Source organism: Haliaeetus albicilla, chromosome 7 (genome assembly GCF_947461875.1).
Source record: "Haliaeetus albicilla chromosome 7, bHalAlb1.1, whole genome shotgun sequence".
Lineage (NCBI taxonomy): Eukaryota > Metazoa > Chordata > Aves > Accipitriformes > Accipitridae > Haliaeetus > Haliaeetus albicilla.
Genome location: NC_091489.1, coordinates 24599159 through 24615291, shown reverse-complemented (window position 1 = coordinate 24615291; position 16133 = coordinate 24599159). Strand labels below are relative to the sequence as shown.

The 16133-nt window shown below is 45.1% G+C and overlaps 1 protein-coding gene across 8 annotated transcripts in view; it reads left to right on the top strand.

The window, feature by feature from the left end:
- Nucleotides 1–911: 911 nt before the first annotated feature.
- The window catches only part of L3MBTL3 (L3MBTL histone methyl-lysine binding protein 3), an 86654-nt gene continuing 71432 nt past the window's right edge, over nt 912–16133 (top strand). Inside the window, exons 1-2 of one of the 8 annotated variants that reach the window (XM_069787374.1) lie at nt 912–1083; nt 11074–11185. In XM_069787374.1, coding sequence (XP_069643475.1) covers nt 1004–1083; nt 11074–11185 — 192 coding nt within the window. In that variant the 5' untranslated portion in view covers nt 912–1003. Of the gene's footprint in view, nt 1084–1151; nt 1175–1398; nt 1424–2331; nt 2467–2638; nt 2659–3033; nt 3180–3841; nt 4125–11073; nt 11186–16133 lie in introns of those variants that run through there. The other 7 variants (XM_069787373.1, XM_069787379.1, XM_069787380.1 and 4 more) reach the window with 7 other exon arrangements.

Below are 16133 nucleotides of genomic sequence, written 5' to 3'. Positions count from 1 at the left end.
TCTTGTTTTATACTTTGCCTGAAACTATATAGATACATATAAACACAAATTTTTTTTAAAGTATCATATATGCAACCGATTGCAATCCTCCAGCCTCCCTCTTCCTCAGCCTAGTTAGGCCTCGCGTAGGTCTATTTTGCTTAAGGTTCTTTTGCACAACAGACCTCCTCGTAGGTGGAGGAAGCCCAGCCTGGCCAATCCCATAAAATAACCGGGGCCTTCAGTTTTCACCGTTTTCCGAACAACAGCAAGTGACGGAAAATAAATGCCGAGGACAGTATTTTTCTTTGGCAACACGGGGCAACGGCGGAGAGAACTGGGGCAGGTGGCACGCTTGAAACTACTTTTAATTTGTGAGCTGGCTGGGTTTTAAATGAGAGGAGGCCCATTGCAAGGACCGTTTCCGTGCTGAAGGAACCCCGGTATTTCTGGTAGGCGGGAGGAGCGCGGCTCGGCGCTGCCCGGCCTCGGACCCTTCCCCCCGCCGGTGACCCCCCCACCGGCAGCTGCGCGGCTGTCGCCCCCCCCCCCGCAGGACCCGCACTTTCATCGCCGGTGCCTAACTCTCCGCGCTCCGCCTCAGGTCGCGTTTACGCAGAGGATGGGGGCCAAGAGCCACAGGCGAGCTCCCCCCGGCCTGCCGGCGCCCACCGCCCGGCCTCCCCAGCACCTGGCGGGACCGCCGGAGGGGCAGACCGCCGCCCCCCCGAAAAGTGCACGGCATGATTTTTGAAAGCGCCCGGAATAGCGGCGCGGCTGCCGCACGAGTCTCCTTTATTATTCCTCCGGCGTCGGCAGTACGCGAGGGGGGACGATGCGCCTCGGCCGCGGCCGTCGCTGGTGGCTGTGTTTTCGGCGAGGGCGACGACTGCCGCCGGCTGCCGGTTGCCGGTTGCCGGCGGCTGGGGCGCAGCGGCGGCGCGGGCGAGGGAGGAAGAGCGGCGGCGGCGGCGGCGGCGGCGGCGGCAGTTTCCCCTTTCCCCAGCCCTGGCTCGGCGGGCGCATGCTCACTTGTGCCCGCAGCCCTGGACCATATTTGTCAGGACTACTCGAGAGACGGAGAAAGAGAGAGAATTTGGGGGGGTAAGGAGCGGCGGGTTCCGATCTGATCCGCAAGCCGTTTAGGGAGCTGCGATGGCAAAGGCTGGTGATGGGTTTTAATTTTCCCCCCTAGGTGAGGATGAAAGTTAGGGAGAGCGCGAGAGATAAAGGGAGAGGCGCACCTCCTCTCCCTCCCTTACGAAACGTATCTGGGGAAGGGGAGGGGGGCTTCTCCCCCACCACCTCGAGCAGGAAGGATGGAAGTTAATGCCGGGGAAAGTGGGCAAGTGACTCGCAAGTGGCTGGGGAGCGGCTGGGGCACCGGGGATCTCACTAAATCATAAGTGTACGAGTGTGAAAGAGGAACAAAAGAAAGAGAGAGGTGCCTGGTATTTCTTTTTCTCTTCCCAAACACATGAAGGGAGTACATGTATCTATATATGCGCTATATATTTATATACATACACAGGCACGCACGCACGTATGTGTATGTACATATATATATACATAGACGGGGGAGGGAGCTGTGGAAACGTGTTTGGGGGGGCCTTTTGGGGGGGAGGGGGTTCCGAAGGGAGGGGGAAGGGAAGGGGAGAGACATTTTGCAGACTTGCCCCACCAATGAGCTTGTCAGTTGGCTCCATTTAATGACACTTACGGGGCACCGCCGCGCCGTTGGGAACAATGTGATGCGGGTGCAGCGAGGGGGGGGGGGGGGGTGGTGGTGGTGCACGGGTGTGCGTGTGTGAGCGCCGGGCGGGGAGGGAGCGGAGCGGAGCGGAGGAAGGGAGGGGGCTCGCTGCCACCCGAGCCCCCCCTCCCCAGCCCCGGCTCTTTGTTCACACAGGCTGAAGGACGGGGAGAAGTGCGGGCTGCGAGGGGGCAATGCGCAGCGGAGAGGGGTGTGAAAAAGCCCCGGGTTTTTTGGTCGGAAGCGGCGAGAGGTGGCGGCTGCCGGGATATACCGGTTGAATGTGCCGTGGGTCCCCGTGTGCGAAGGCCTCTTCAGCGCGCAGCGGAGAGAGTTTGTATTTTCCGTCGCTCCTGCACTTTGTGTGATTGTGTGCGAGAGATCTTTAAAATATAATCATCTCCCAATTTCCGCCATTTTGGGGAAAGTTTGCACACACATACACATACCAAAAAAAAAAAAAAAGCTCCTAGCAATTTTTTTTTTTTTAAAGAGGCGAAAAAAAAAAAAAAGTCTTTTGCTCGAGTGCTCAGTTCCTGCCTCTGTGCGGTGCGTGCGCCGCGCTCGCTGCGGCAGACATGTGAGGCGGCGGGGGAACGGCCCCTGCCCGCTCCGGGCTGCGTGCGGCGGCGGGGGCCGGTGCCTGTCAGCGCCGCCGGCTCCGCGGGCTGGCCTCGGGGGGCTCCCGGAGGCCGGCCCCGGGGTGCCGGCGGTGTATGTGAGTGCACATACACGTGAGTGGGTATTTTGCTGAGGAGGGGGGGCCGGGGGGAGGGAATAGGACACGGCTTTTCTGTTAAGTTGCGCGCTCTCGCCTGAAGTGCGGCCGGGGTGGGGGAGCGGCCCCCGCGCACACGCCCGTCTCTCCCCGTCTCCGCAGCCGGTGCATATAACAACAGGATATAGGCACACTTGTTCTCGCCAACGTGTGTGTGAGGCGGTGTTTTTTCGGTGGGGGGACGGGGAAAGCGATTTTTTTGGGGGGGGGGTGAGTGGGTGAGTAGCGGCGGGCGACGGGAAGGCGCTCCCACGGAGCGGCCGCCCGCCCCCGGCCGGGGCTGGGGAGAGGCCGGCGGGGCGGCAGCGCCCGGGGGGGGGGGCGGGGGGGCGCCGCGTCGGGGCCGCAGCGGTGCCCGCTCCCACCCACATGTTTTTCCCCCCTTTCCCCGTCGGAGCGGGCGCACACGAGAGCGTGAGAGAAAAAGTTGGAGCGCGGGGCCGGGCGCCGGCGGCGGCGGGGCCGGGCGGGGGCGAGCCCGAGCCCTCCGGGGAGGCGGCGTGCGCCGGCCCCTCCCGCGGGAAGGGGTGACTTCACCGCCAAGGGATGCCCGGAGATCGGCTGCGGGAGCAAAACCCCGCACTCCCGTTAAAAAAAAAAAAAAAAAAGAGCTCGCCCCCCTCCTCCTCCTTCTCCTCCGCGCTGGGGGAGGGGAGGAGGGAGGAGAAGGTAACATTTTTTTTTTTTTAATTTTTTTTTTTCTTTCCACTCGGAGACAGCCTCCTTTTCCCGGATCTCGGTCTCGGCGGGTGGAGGGGGGTGGGAGGAGAAAAAAAAAAATAGCAGAGGACCCGGTAAACAAGCAGAGTCCCTCTCTCGTTGTGCAACTTCCTCAGGAACACTTAACACCCAGTTCCTCTCCCACCCCCGCCCGCACCGCGCTCGCCCCCGCGCCGGGGCAGGGGGGGCACTCTTTCCCCGCTCGATTTAATTGCCCGGGGCGGGGGGGGGGGATAGGGGGGAAAAAAAAAAAAAAAGGCAAATTGAGGGGAGAAAGGGAACAACTTGAGAACCGCTTTCCCCGAGCGCTTCCCCCGAGGAGCCGGCCGGGACGGGCGGGCGCTTTTGTCTCGCTGGTTCTGCCCGAGGCTGGGGAAGACGCGGACCTGAGCCCGGGTTTTCTCCAGAAAGTTTCAAGTGCAGCAAAAAACACGCCGCAAAACTGGCCAAGGAGGGACCTCTGGTGGTAGGCCGCCGGCTGCCGGCGCCGGGGAGCGGCGGCCGCGCCCGCCGGGCCTCGCCGCCGCGTTCCGGCTGCCGCTCCTCCGCGCCGCGCCGGGCGGGAAGGAGGGCGGGAGGGAGGGCCGGCCGGCTCCGGGGCGGCCGCGGCGGCGGCCCGCCGGCTCCCGGGCCGCCGCGCCGCGGGCCCAGGGCCTGCCGGGGGAGCGGCGGGGGGCGCGCCCCGTGGCCCTGTCACTTGTCCCGCCGGAGAGCGCGGTCTGAAGGAAGCCCCAGTGAGTAAGGCGTCTTGGGAGGGAGGCCCCTGGAGAGGCAGCAGCCAGCCTCCCCGGGTGGTGAGGGTCCCAGCCTCTTCCGTTTCTTTTAATTACCTGTGCTTAACAGCATGGCGTGTGTAAGCTTTACGGTGGAAGGTAGCGGGAGTTATATTTTCAGGTTTGTTCTGTTTTCTTTTTAATTTCCCTTGAGTGGCGTCGGACTCACCGTTTTTGCTGTTTGTTTCTGCTCGTGGATGGATGCTCAGTCATGGGTGCTAAAAATCAGGTGGTGGACGTAAATAAAACTGGTAATACAAGAACTTCAGGGTGTGTTCTTCTAGGAAATAGTCTATGTTCAGAATTGTAGCACAGTTTTCGTAATGCAAATTTAAAAGCCGTTCAGGAAACCAGTGCTTTTTACCGAGGAAGTTATCCCATTCCCAGAAGTTTATATGATGAACATCTGTGAGAGAGAAACTGCCTGAAACTAGCGGCTGAAGGCAGTAAAGCACTCCTCTTAAATCTGGGTGGTGCCGGGTACTCCTTTTTTCCTGGTGTGACTCCAGCAGCTTTGACTGTGGTCCAGTTGGTCTTCTCGTGAACTGGTGCTCTAATGAAGGTGGCCGAAGCAATCATCTTCTTGGATGTTTTTTATTGTCAGTTGGGCAATTGCAGTGAACTCTGGTTTTGTTCGTTGTTGTGGTTTATGTTTCACCTTCAGTTTAATGAATTTTTCTAGAGCGTTGCTTTTAGAAGTTCTAATAAGAAAATGATTGTGTGATGAGTCCTTTTCTTCCGATTTGTTCAGTTTTATTGGGCATCACCTATTCTGTGAAGAGAGATGGATGACTTTTTGTGGGCTATTCCATTTACTCTTTGGGTTTTTTAATACTGCTGGTAAGTAGGGTGGTGGATTGTGAGTGATGGGGGTGAGGAACCAGTGATTACCTGGCGTGGGGCTTACTGAAAAAAGTATAGCATGTGTGTGGTCGTAGCTTGTTAGTGCTCCAGTAGTAGGACCGCTCACCACAATGGGAGGAAGATAGGAGCTCTTTATGAATTGAAGAGAAGGGAAAGTCTATAAATGCAGTAACCTGCTGAGTGTATTTAGGAGCTAGAAAAAGGTCAATTAATTGTTCAAGGACAGCAGAGCTCGTGGAAGCTGCTAAGAACCAGCAGAAGAGGAGGGCATGCGTCAGACAAAAGGAGTGTTCAGAGGTATATCGAATTAACTTGGGGTGAGAAATAACAATCTGAAATAGGTCAGGTGATACTCAGTGTGAAGATTTGGTGCGTCACAGTTCTTCTCAAGGAGGCACACATAAACAAAGGCAGAAGTTTTCTGTAACTTTCTGTGCCTGCTTCAAGGAATTAAGACAAGATGTAGGATTTCAGAGCTGTTGTACTCAAGTCTTACTATCTGAGTAGGTTAAACTTCCACTCAGGACTGCACAGACAATAACAGAAATAAAGGAGTCATGAAAGCGCTGCAGAGGAAGTAATTTTTGGTGTGAGGTGCAGGTTCTTTATAAACAAGATAAAACTTATCAGTGGTATGTTTCATTAAGTGATGGGATAGCTTTGGTATTGGGTAACTATTGTTATTACAGTGTTCTGTAGATATTTGAAAATGAGGTAGTAGATGAAGGCTGTGTTACCCAGTTTCTAGCAGTGGTACGGAAACACGTGTGTTAGCTTCCTGACAGAGACCAGACTCAGGTGAGGACAGTATGAACCTCCTTCAGCACTGGTGCAGACTCAGGCTTGGTGTAATGCATCTGTGGCCAGATTCTTTCTGTGAGGAAAAAGGTTTGAAGCAGGAGTATTGGGGAGCAGGAACAAACATACGCAGTACTCCTGGAGAATCTAGCAGGCAGAAGAGTAGCAACAGATAAAATAAGAGGAAATCTGGTCTGCTTTCTGTTACAAGTGTTAAGAATGGCAAAGAATTTTAAGCTGTGGTTGCTTTGTGAATACATATATAAGCTATATATCTTTAAAATAACTTACTTGTAATAAACTTCATGAGCAACAGGCAAAATAGTGAAATTTACTCAAACAGCTCTTCAACACACAGAATAGAAACATGGCAGAACTAGTAAAGTAGTTCCTAAACAACAAAAAAATGAGATTTTGAAGGAAATGTGTAATCTGCAGATACTTCTTTTAATGAAACATTAAAATAATTGAGCCATTAAACAGGTACAAAGCAAAGCACATAATAAAATGTGGTGGATAGCCTCAAAGCATTTTACCATTTCCTGCCCTGTTCCTGTTGTGGTTGTTTTTCTGTAAGTGAAGAGTCAGGTGCAAAAAGATGAAGGGTGAGAAAGAGACAAGTGTGGCGTGCACCCAGCTAAAAGAGAGGATTGTGAGGAGAAAAGCAGGGCTCACCCTGGTGGGTTTAAAGTCCGTTGGCTTTGCTTTTGCTGTCATTGTGAAGCTAGCTTAACACAAAGTCTGTCTGAAATAGAGGGAGCTTACATTGCAAGGGGTAATTCAGCTTCGGTGGTGTAACAAGTCAGCCCTGGTAGTATTCACATTCTTACACGTTAAATAAAGCTGAAGCTGAGTATCCACTTGTCCCGTGGTGTCTAGAAGTTAGTGGATTTACAGCTCTGGTACACTGAGTTGTCCCCTTCTGATCCACTTCATTTTCCTGATGTATTGTGTATGGAAAATGTGTCCCTTGAGCCCACGGGTGCTACACCAAGCAGCCTCCTCCTTGGAGATGCCCAAAATAACCATCTGTGATATTAGGACAAAAAACTCACCTGTCGCCTTTGTTCCTGAATATCCATCGGCACTGGTGTCACGCAGCCCTGTGGGGAAGAGGGACTGTGGCTTGGCTCCATAAGGACATCGCCTCCCTTGGGACCTCTGTTTGTCCCTTGGACCTCACCCTTGGTGCCACTTGCTGAGACCTCCTCTGGTTCCTCATGCCCAGTTTTGCCTCCTCGCGGAAGCTGTCGGCTGGGCAGAGGACCAGCATGGGGCAAATCTGCTAGGCTGTCACGGTGGCTACAGAAATCCTCAAAAGTAAAAATAAAAATAGACAGGGATGCATAAAAAGAAAAGACACTATTGCAGGCAGGTAACGCCAATCTGGCAGTGCTGACTAGTGGCTTTACTGCTGAAATCTCTTCTGTCTGCTGCCCAGTGACCCGGTATTCAGTTGGCCCCACTGGTTGGAAATCAGACGGACATTAAACAGGTGGCATCTTAGATTTACAAAATTCAGGTAGGTGTCAGGTAGTTTTTTTTAAAGCACTGACTAAAAGAAAGAATCCTGTTACTACTTTTTGACATATCCAGTACATAACCTTATAATTATTTAAAAAACTACTTGTAAGTTTAATTGGCATATTCTCTCCTGTTTCTTGCTTTACATCTTCAGAGAGTCTTTCACTGGATGAAACTATCTCATTTTTAGTGCTGTTATTCTCATTAAGTATCTCCTCTGTGAGTTACTCATTTATTGTTGAACCAGTTGGTGAAAATCAAGGTTTTTCTAAAGGATGTGTCTAATCTTACTGTATATGCTTGCTTATTTTAATGAATTTATTACCTATGTCTAAAACAAAGTTAATGTTGAAGTATTAACATGCATCATACTCTATAAATGTTATAGCTTATGGCTGTGAAGGCTGAGATACAGTTACATTCCTAATAGTGGATTTTGGAGATGCTTTTGAAGATGGCTGTTTCAAGTTCTTACTATTATGTCCTTTCCTTCGCATCAGATGGCATTCAGTGACAGGCATCGGGACAGTACTGTAGTTACTTTGCCCCTTATTCATCTAGTATTTTTACTACTTTTCTGGAAGTGTGGCAACAGAAATGATAGCAGATGAAATCATTATGGAAGGAGTTATACTAGTTCAGAGAACTACATCAGAGCTTTAAAAACGAAAATGAGTAGACAAGACATTCTGTAGTTTTCTTTGTTCCGTGCTTTAGATGTATATATTGCAATGATTTCATCCTTTTTTAGTACCTCATTGCTGTAACAATTTAATTGGTCTCTATCTCCCTCCTTATTATCATTAGTAGAGGGATATAGCCCTATCTTTCAACTGTTCAAACTCAGCAAAGCTGGAAACAGATATTTTGTTAAATGTAATTCCTTTTGGTAAATTCATTTCTATCTGCGTTGCCCTGTGACCTTTTCATCCCCACCAAGAACACTTCTGAAGGCTGCAGAATGCAAAAGTACAGATTGTGCCTTTGATGTTGAGTTAATTTTAAAAGGAAAACAATAACGAATACCTTATCAACCAATAGAATATATCGTTACTGCTGATTGTTACATGAGGAAACTTTGTTAGGTGTAATTAAGTTAAAATCTGTATGTTTTCTTGAGAGAAGTATGCCCCGAACATTTCTGTTACCAAAGTTTTTTGTTTGTTTTGTTGGTTTTTTTACTTTCACAGTTTACGTCCTGCCTAAGTAGGTTAGGCTCTAAGATTTTTTTTTTCTCATGTGATTTTTTTTCCAACTGTTTCTGTTACAAAGTGTGTCTATAGTGGCACTATTGGGAGACACCAGCATCTGATGGAGTAGCTGTCTGCTGCTCCTCACTCCCTGGGACAGCGGCCACTGCGAGGAGGTGTTTCCCCACAGCCTCCCAAGTCTCTTCCCGTCTTCTGTCATGCCTTCTGCAGAAACTGTTGGAACATGTTTTCTGTAATAAATAAACCACAGGAGGGTTGAGTGAAGTGTCCTCTAAATAGGGTGGTAATTTAAGATTACTTAGAAACTTCAGTTAATACAGAACACAGCTTTGTGTTTGCTTAGCCAGGCTAATCACAGAGAGCTCCTTACACCAATGTGCTTAAACCAGCATGTTTCATGTCCTTAAAATTTCACGGGTTTCTGGATAGATCCAATTTTTCAGCTACTCCTCAGCAGCTTGGGTTTTGTGTTCTTGAGAGAATGCCTGCACCTCTGCCATCGTGCTGCAGTTTAGTTTGGTGGAAGCCTGCCTGAGTTGGTCTGCTGCCGTGTGGACGGCTGGATGCTTGGTGGTTGCACCATGCTCTCGGGTCAAACAGGGATCATCCAAGTTGTATTGCAGGAGCTGCCCTGAGGTAGGGTGGTGGATTTTGCCTGGGAGTGATTTTAAAAGATAAGGTCTATGGCTTTGGGGAGTTTCTCAGTTTGCACTGAATTTGTTTAGATTTATTGACGGTTTTTAAATGATTTTTTTTGTGCATTGGCGGTATGGTTTTCAGTACTTTCTCATAGAGGATTACTGAAATTAGAGACGGAGAAGACACATTGAGTCATGCGGTTCTTCTTACCTCAAACTTGTTATGTGAAGTATGTGAAGTTTTCTCAAAGAGCCTTCTGTGAACCCTACCTATCATATAAAATGAAGGGGAATGCAGAAGCTTTCACCCTAAGTAGTGGTTACTGACTGAGGTCCAGCTCCTGTTATCCTGTTGATTTTGTGTAGTGGCTGTAGTGTAAAAAAAGTACTTGTGGAGTAAGGTGTTGCTCAGGGTTTTAAAGAATTCTCCTAGAAATGAGGAGGAAACCAAGGAGAAATACAAAGGGAGTCCGCATTGCAGGCCCAAAACCGGAGTAGTATCTGTAGTGGTGGTGTTACAGTGATTGGCACAATTTTTCTGATGAAAAAAATGTAAATTTGATTGTTTTTCACACAACTGAGTTAACTAGCTAAGCATTTTTCTCCTCAAACTTTCAGAAAAAGCTTCTAGGTGACCTGAGTTTACTTCTGCTTGGTTTGCATCTTTTCCTGTTATCTGCAAGTGAACAAATACCACTTAGTCTTTTTTTGTGGAAATTCCAGATTTCCAGACAGTATTAATAGATATTTGCAGATTTTGGGAGTGGGATCTAAGTTTGAAATCAGATTTTAGAAAACAAGGTCAAGCACTTTGGAAGCTTTCTACCTATTTGAATTTCAAATACTAATACTTGCAGCAAAAGTTTGCAGTCTGCAGACGGAGTATGAGGCTTACAAAGTGGTTGTTAAAAACTTCAGAAAGTGTAAATTTGAAAAGGGGTGATCTTTTGCTAATAGTTCACTAACCAAAGACAGAGCTAATTTTGCTGCATATTATTTCAGCTGCTGGGCATAGTGCAGAAGTTTTTCAGAAAGAAAATGAATGTGTCAGATTTCACATTGAACAAATAATAAATTAGGTGCCAGGCCAGAGATTTAAAGATTGCTGGGTTTGTAAGAAGTGGAAGGGAAGAAGGTGGTGGTAGTCACAACTGGCTGCGAGGAACATTTGCAGTTCAGTGCAACTGACGGTGTCTTTGTGGCAGTGACAAGGGGTGTGCCAAAGCCAGGGGTCAGTGACAAGTGTTATATACTTCTGTTGCTTCTGGAAATTATTAGGGATAAACTCTTACCGCAGAGGAGGATGTCCAAATCCACTATTTCTGAAGATAAATATTCTCTCCTCTCCTTTCACTGTTCTGAAAGAGAGGGATCCAGTAAAATAAAGTCCTGCAAAGCAGTATTTTTCTCTGGTGTATATGTGCTTCTCTGCATGTGAATAAATTTCACAAATGCAAATTAGAATGTAGTGAAACTGTATGGAAACAGTCAAGGAGTATTTGGGTGTCCTGAGTCAGACAGTGAAAATGAAGGACAGTTTCAAATTAATTTTGAAATTTTAATTTGAACTTGCTGAAGCATTCACATCAGCATGTTATCCAGTATTAAGGAGAAGTAGTTCCATTAATCAGTGCTTAATGTATTTATTATAGGCATGCACTCATGTCTTGCCTTCCCCAGAACAAATGTTTTTCTTAGGTGTACTTAAGGTATGTTTTCCCCATGTCCATTTATTTGCAGTTTGAAATTTTTCATTTCTCTCCAATACAGCTTCATTAATAGCTTCCTAGTGTATGAAACAGGTGTTATTTTTTAAGGTTTTAAAAAGATTTCACCGTACTTTTATTACATTAGTGTGTATTATCAGCATTGTCATTAGTTGTCCTCATTGCCAGTGTGCTGAGGGAAGCATTTGATACTAATCTATGAAGTGCATTTAAAGAAATGTCTGGTGATATAAGCATTAAACCACTTACAGTGTTTTCAGATAAAATCTTTTTTTTTTTTTTTAATTTTTATTTTATTGTTTTTTTAGTACATGCATCATGAATGAATCTGCCTCTAGTGGAAATGGTCAAGAGTTTGATGTATTTAGTGCTATGGATTGGAAGGATGGCATAGGTACTTTGCCAGGAAGTGATCTAAAGGTAAGATATGTAATTTTTTTATTAAGTGAAATAAAAATGTTAAATGCCAAAATAATGCATTTCACAAGCTGGTGCGTAGGTATCTGCTTTTATGAATAAAACATGAATCTGCAGCTCTGAGTTAAGAGATTGTAGCCTGTTAGCTTTTAGCTCTGGAGTTTCTTGATTCAGTTTCTGATGCTGGCACAGACAGCTGTCATCCCCGTAGGAGCACATAAATTAGCACTGCTATAGACAGAAGTAATCAAGTGCACAAAATCCAAAAGAAATCCCAAAAGTTCAGTGTGAAAATTCAGTCCACTTAGAGCATTGTATTACTGTATCACTAAGAATCTTTATACTGTCATTGACTCTCACGATCTCATGGTCTTAGATCTTTTTATTTCTAAAAATATTTTTGCTGTGCTTTTGTCATGTGGGTGCCTAGAAAAATGAATAAAGCGAGTGCTTCTGAGCTTGGCATAGTTGAGAAATTTGAATGATACTGGAATAGTACTGTTAATTACATTTTTCACACTGGTTGTATTTACCGAAGTAAATTGTTATAATTTTATTTTGTTTTCAAAGTATTTTATGTATTGTTTTAATTTATCTGATCCTTTTTACTGTGCCATCAGAAGGTGTCCTCTGCTGCGTTAGCTAAAAATACAGTTTCGATATTAAACTTTCTTGTACCTATTTCCTGTTGATTATAGTAAATATTTTCCTATCATTCCATTTAGAGTAACATTGATGAGGTTTTCTCATAGTTTATTTTTTAAAAGGAATCTCAGAAGAAAACGTGTGGTTTTTTAATATCCCTTAGTGCTTGATACAATTTCTGTTGTTGAAGTGAAGAGTCAAAAAATGTTTGAAATTCAGGACGTACGTTTTGAAAGCATGTGTGGTTGTTTGTTTTTTTTTTAATTTTTAATTTTTTTTTTTTTTAAATCGCAGAATCATAGAATAGAATCACAGCATAATTTTCTTTGGAAAGGACCTCAGGGCACCACCTCTGAGCACCCCAGACCTCAGGCCAGCTTAGGTCAGGTTGCCCAGGGCCTTGTCCGGTACAGGTTTGGTTATCTCCAGGGTTGCAGATACCACAGTCTCTCTGGGCAACCTATTCCAGCATTTGACCACCCTCATAGTGATTTTTTTCCTTTTAAGGATACTTTGTTGGAATTTCGCCTTTTGCAGTTTGTGCCTGTTGCCTCTTGTCCTTTTACTCTGCACCTCTGAGAAGAACCTGGCTCCAACCCCTCTATATCCTCCCATTAACTACTGGAAGGCAGCAGTGAAATCTCTCCTTCTGGTCGTAAGATCGAGCAAACAAGTTTGCTCAGCTTCTCCTTGCATGTCATCTGCTACAGACCTTACTTGTTTTGGTGGACATCCGCTGGACTTGCCCCGGTATGTCAGTGTCTTTCTTGTACTGGACACAGTAGTTCGCATATGGTCTCATCAGTATTAAATAGAGGGGTATAATCAATTCCCTCGACCCTCTTGCTAAAGCAGCCCTGGATGCTCGGGTCAGCCTTTGCTGCCAGGGCACATTGCTGACTCCCGTTCCACTCGTAGGTTGTCTTCTGCAGAGCTGCTTTCACGTAGTCAGCCCCGGGGCTGTACTGGGGCACACAGCTCTTCTATCCCAGGTGCAGGGCCTTGCGTGTGCTTTTGTAGACCTTCACGAGATCTTGTTAGCCCATTTCTTCAGCGTGTTGAGGTCTTTCCGAATAGCAAGCCTGCCCTTCAGTTTATCAGCCACTCCCTCTAATTTGGTAATTTGCTTTATGCTGCCTGTACACATATAGAAGCCTTTCTTGTTGCCTCTGCTAGTTTCTTCTCCAGCTGAGCTTTGGGTTTCCTAATTCCATCATTGTACACTACAGCAGTATCACTACATACCTTCTCTATATAGCGTTTCCCTTGTTTCACCACCTGCTTACCTCCTTTTCCATTTGAACTAAATCAGGAGTCCCTAGTTCATTGATGTTGGCTGTTATCCACATTCATTTAACTTCTTGCACACTGGCATGCATCATTCTCCTGGTGTGAAGTCCCTGGAGAGATATCCAGATTTCGTGGGCCTGTTTACTCCTTAAAGCAGTCTTCTGTATGATCCTGCCAAGCAGATCTCTGAACAAGCCAAAATCTGCCTCTCCTGAAGTCCAGTGCTGCTGCTTCAGTATTTGTCTTGCTCGTTTCTCTCAGGATTTCAGACTTCACCATCTCATAGTGGCCGATGCCAAGGCTATCATCAGCCTACACATCCCTGACCAGTTCTGTATTTTTTTAAAAAGTCCAGGCTTTTAAAATTCCTTTCTATTTTAATAAGCAACATTGTGTGAAAGCCAAATGTAATATTGAAATGTTTGAGGAATACAAAAGGGAGCAATGCAGGAAAATATAATAATCTCATATAAATCATTGGTACGTGCTTTGTTGAGTTCTGGTTACCCGGTGTCAAAAGAAACAAAACCAAAGCAAAGCTTGGGTCATTAATTAGAGGAATGGGAAAGCTTCCGTACAAAGTGAGGGAAGGGACTGGGAGGTGTAGCTGAGGGTAACTTCAAGAAATCATGTAAGAAGATTCTTAACTATGTCCTGTTCGGGAAAGCATGAGCTTCATTTTAAGGTTGCTCTCCTGGTTTCTTTATTTGTATTTGGAAACAAACAGGTATTTGATTTTTGGACAGAGATTCTTTCTTTGGTCCAGGCATTTGGGAAGATGCAGTCAGAGGTGTGATAGTAATGTACCCAGAGTGATGAAAGATACAGAGAGAATTGGCCAGGCAGCTCATTCTGGTGTTTTTTTGTTTTTGTTATTTTTAATACAAAAGCCAGGGGTTACTGGATGAAATTAAAATGGAGCCATTCTAACACTGACTGAAGGAAGAACGTTTTCTAACAATGCAGAATTAGCCTGAGGAGATCACTGGACCAGGGAGCATCAAGACTCTGTGAAAGACTAGGCCTTTATATAGATACCAAAACAATTTGAGCTGTTAGAAAAGCAAGGATTTTTAAGCTTTCAAGATAATTGTAACAACTCATTTTTCAGGGCTGTTTCTAAATACTGATGGTTAAAAGGGTGACTAATCCCTTGAAACTGCAAATGTGATCGTGGAAGATATGTTATGCTCTTTGCAGAATTCTCAGAATAGGGTTAATGTGGATGATTTACCTGAACTGTCCTGCTAACAGAGTATTTTAATACTGTGTCTTGAACCTAAAGAAAATGGCCTTACATAGCAGTTACTTCTTGTAAGCTTGCACGTGTCTTTCAAAGATTATAATAGATTTGTTCCACTGAAGATACCAAACTATTGCCATGTATTTACATTGAAATGCAATTGAAAAATTCAGTGAAAACACTGTAGTAGCAAGATGCACAAATCCAAAGATTCTATTTGTACAGCTTGGTAATAGATTAGAGTGCCTGGGGTTTTTATAATAAATAATAAGCAATAGCTGAACTATTCATTGCAGAGAATGTATTGCTTACATTCTCACATTTAGTTTTTTCTATTCATACAAATGTTGGGAAAAATTGTCTTTGAACATTCTGATTTGGTAAACTGTATTGTATGAGTGTGTTTTAAGTTAAACGTATATGAAAATGTTGAAATGCTGCTTTCTAATACAGAAGTTTTGGGGAGTTACCTACTTGAAGTCCTTATTTTTAGTTATGCAAGTGATACGGCATTTGCTTGTCTTTACTGCTTGCATGATGAAGTTTCATGCTTATCTTTACATAGGCACTTTTTAAGAAATCTCTTTTCTTGTGTGCTGTATTAATATCCATCCTCCTCAGATTTTCAGGCAAGTATATCTGAGCAACTATTCTTTTTAAGAAATGCTTCATTTTTGTGAATGTAAGTTCCTCTATGAGTAAAAGCTGGTAAACAACTATTGTAAGTAGTGTAAAATGCTTGAAACATTTACAAATAACTTTTCTCAATATTTTCTTATAATTGCTTAAATTTAACTTTTCTTATGATACAGAACAACAACTAAATCAGAAATAGGAAATTGCATTATTTCTTTTTGTTACGAAGTTCTATGGGCAGTTTCATGCAGGCCAGACTTTACTGAGATAGGGTGCACGAGGGGGTGGTCACTTCCCAGTCTAGTCAAAACAAGGGAGCCCAGTCAGATACCAAGCCTCTGTTCTCAGCCATGCCATGGTCCCTTATGTCTTCATCTGTTTCCATGTTGGTAAAATGCTGAACATGTTCTTTTCCTGTGATTTTGGGCAGTGTTAATTGTTACGTTTTTGTCACTCGTAGTTGGAGAAGGCTGTGGAAATACATTCTCACACAGATTTTGTTAAAACTCTTCAGCAAAACTAGTCATAAAATAGTTAATACTTACTGAGTGCTGCTTTGAGCATGCTGTGTGACAGATAACTAGTGAGTGGTTGTGGAAAATGCTAGAATTTCAAATTATGCAGGGGGTAGGGAGAATTAAAAATTGTTCAGTATGATGCACCGGAGACCAAGAACAAAAATTTTAGCATTGTATATTAGTTCTTTCAAGATGTTTAAATAAAACAGAAAACTTGAATTCCAATAGAGTTTAAAATAGTTTACAAATTACAGAATGTCTTCATGTGGCAGGCTAAGTAATGTATGCTCATCTGAAAAACATCAGTGCTTACCAGTTACTCTGCATGGTGTGAATGTAAATGTGAAATACTCTTTCTTTTTCTTTTTTTTTTTTAATCTCTGTGCTGAGTGCAGGCAGTAACACCATCACTCCAAGATTTAAACGTACTCATTAAATTGGAAAAGCTGTAATAATTTACAGTTACTTCCTACTGCAGTGACAGAAGTTTATGAAGTACGTCGTAATGAGTTTTCTAGTGTTTGTGTTTGGAAAGTGAGCTGTTACATACTGCATGGACAGAGTTTTGGTTATTATTTCCAGCTTGCAAATTGTACTTGAATGGAAATAAATAAATAAA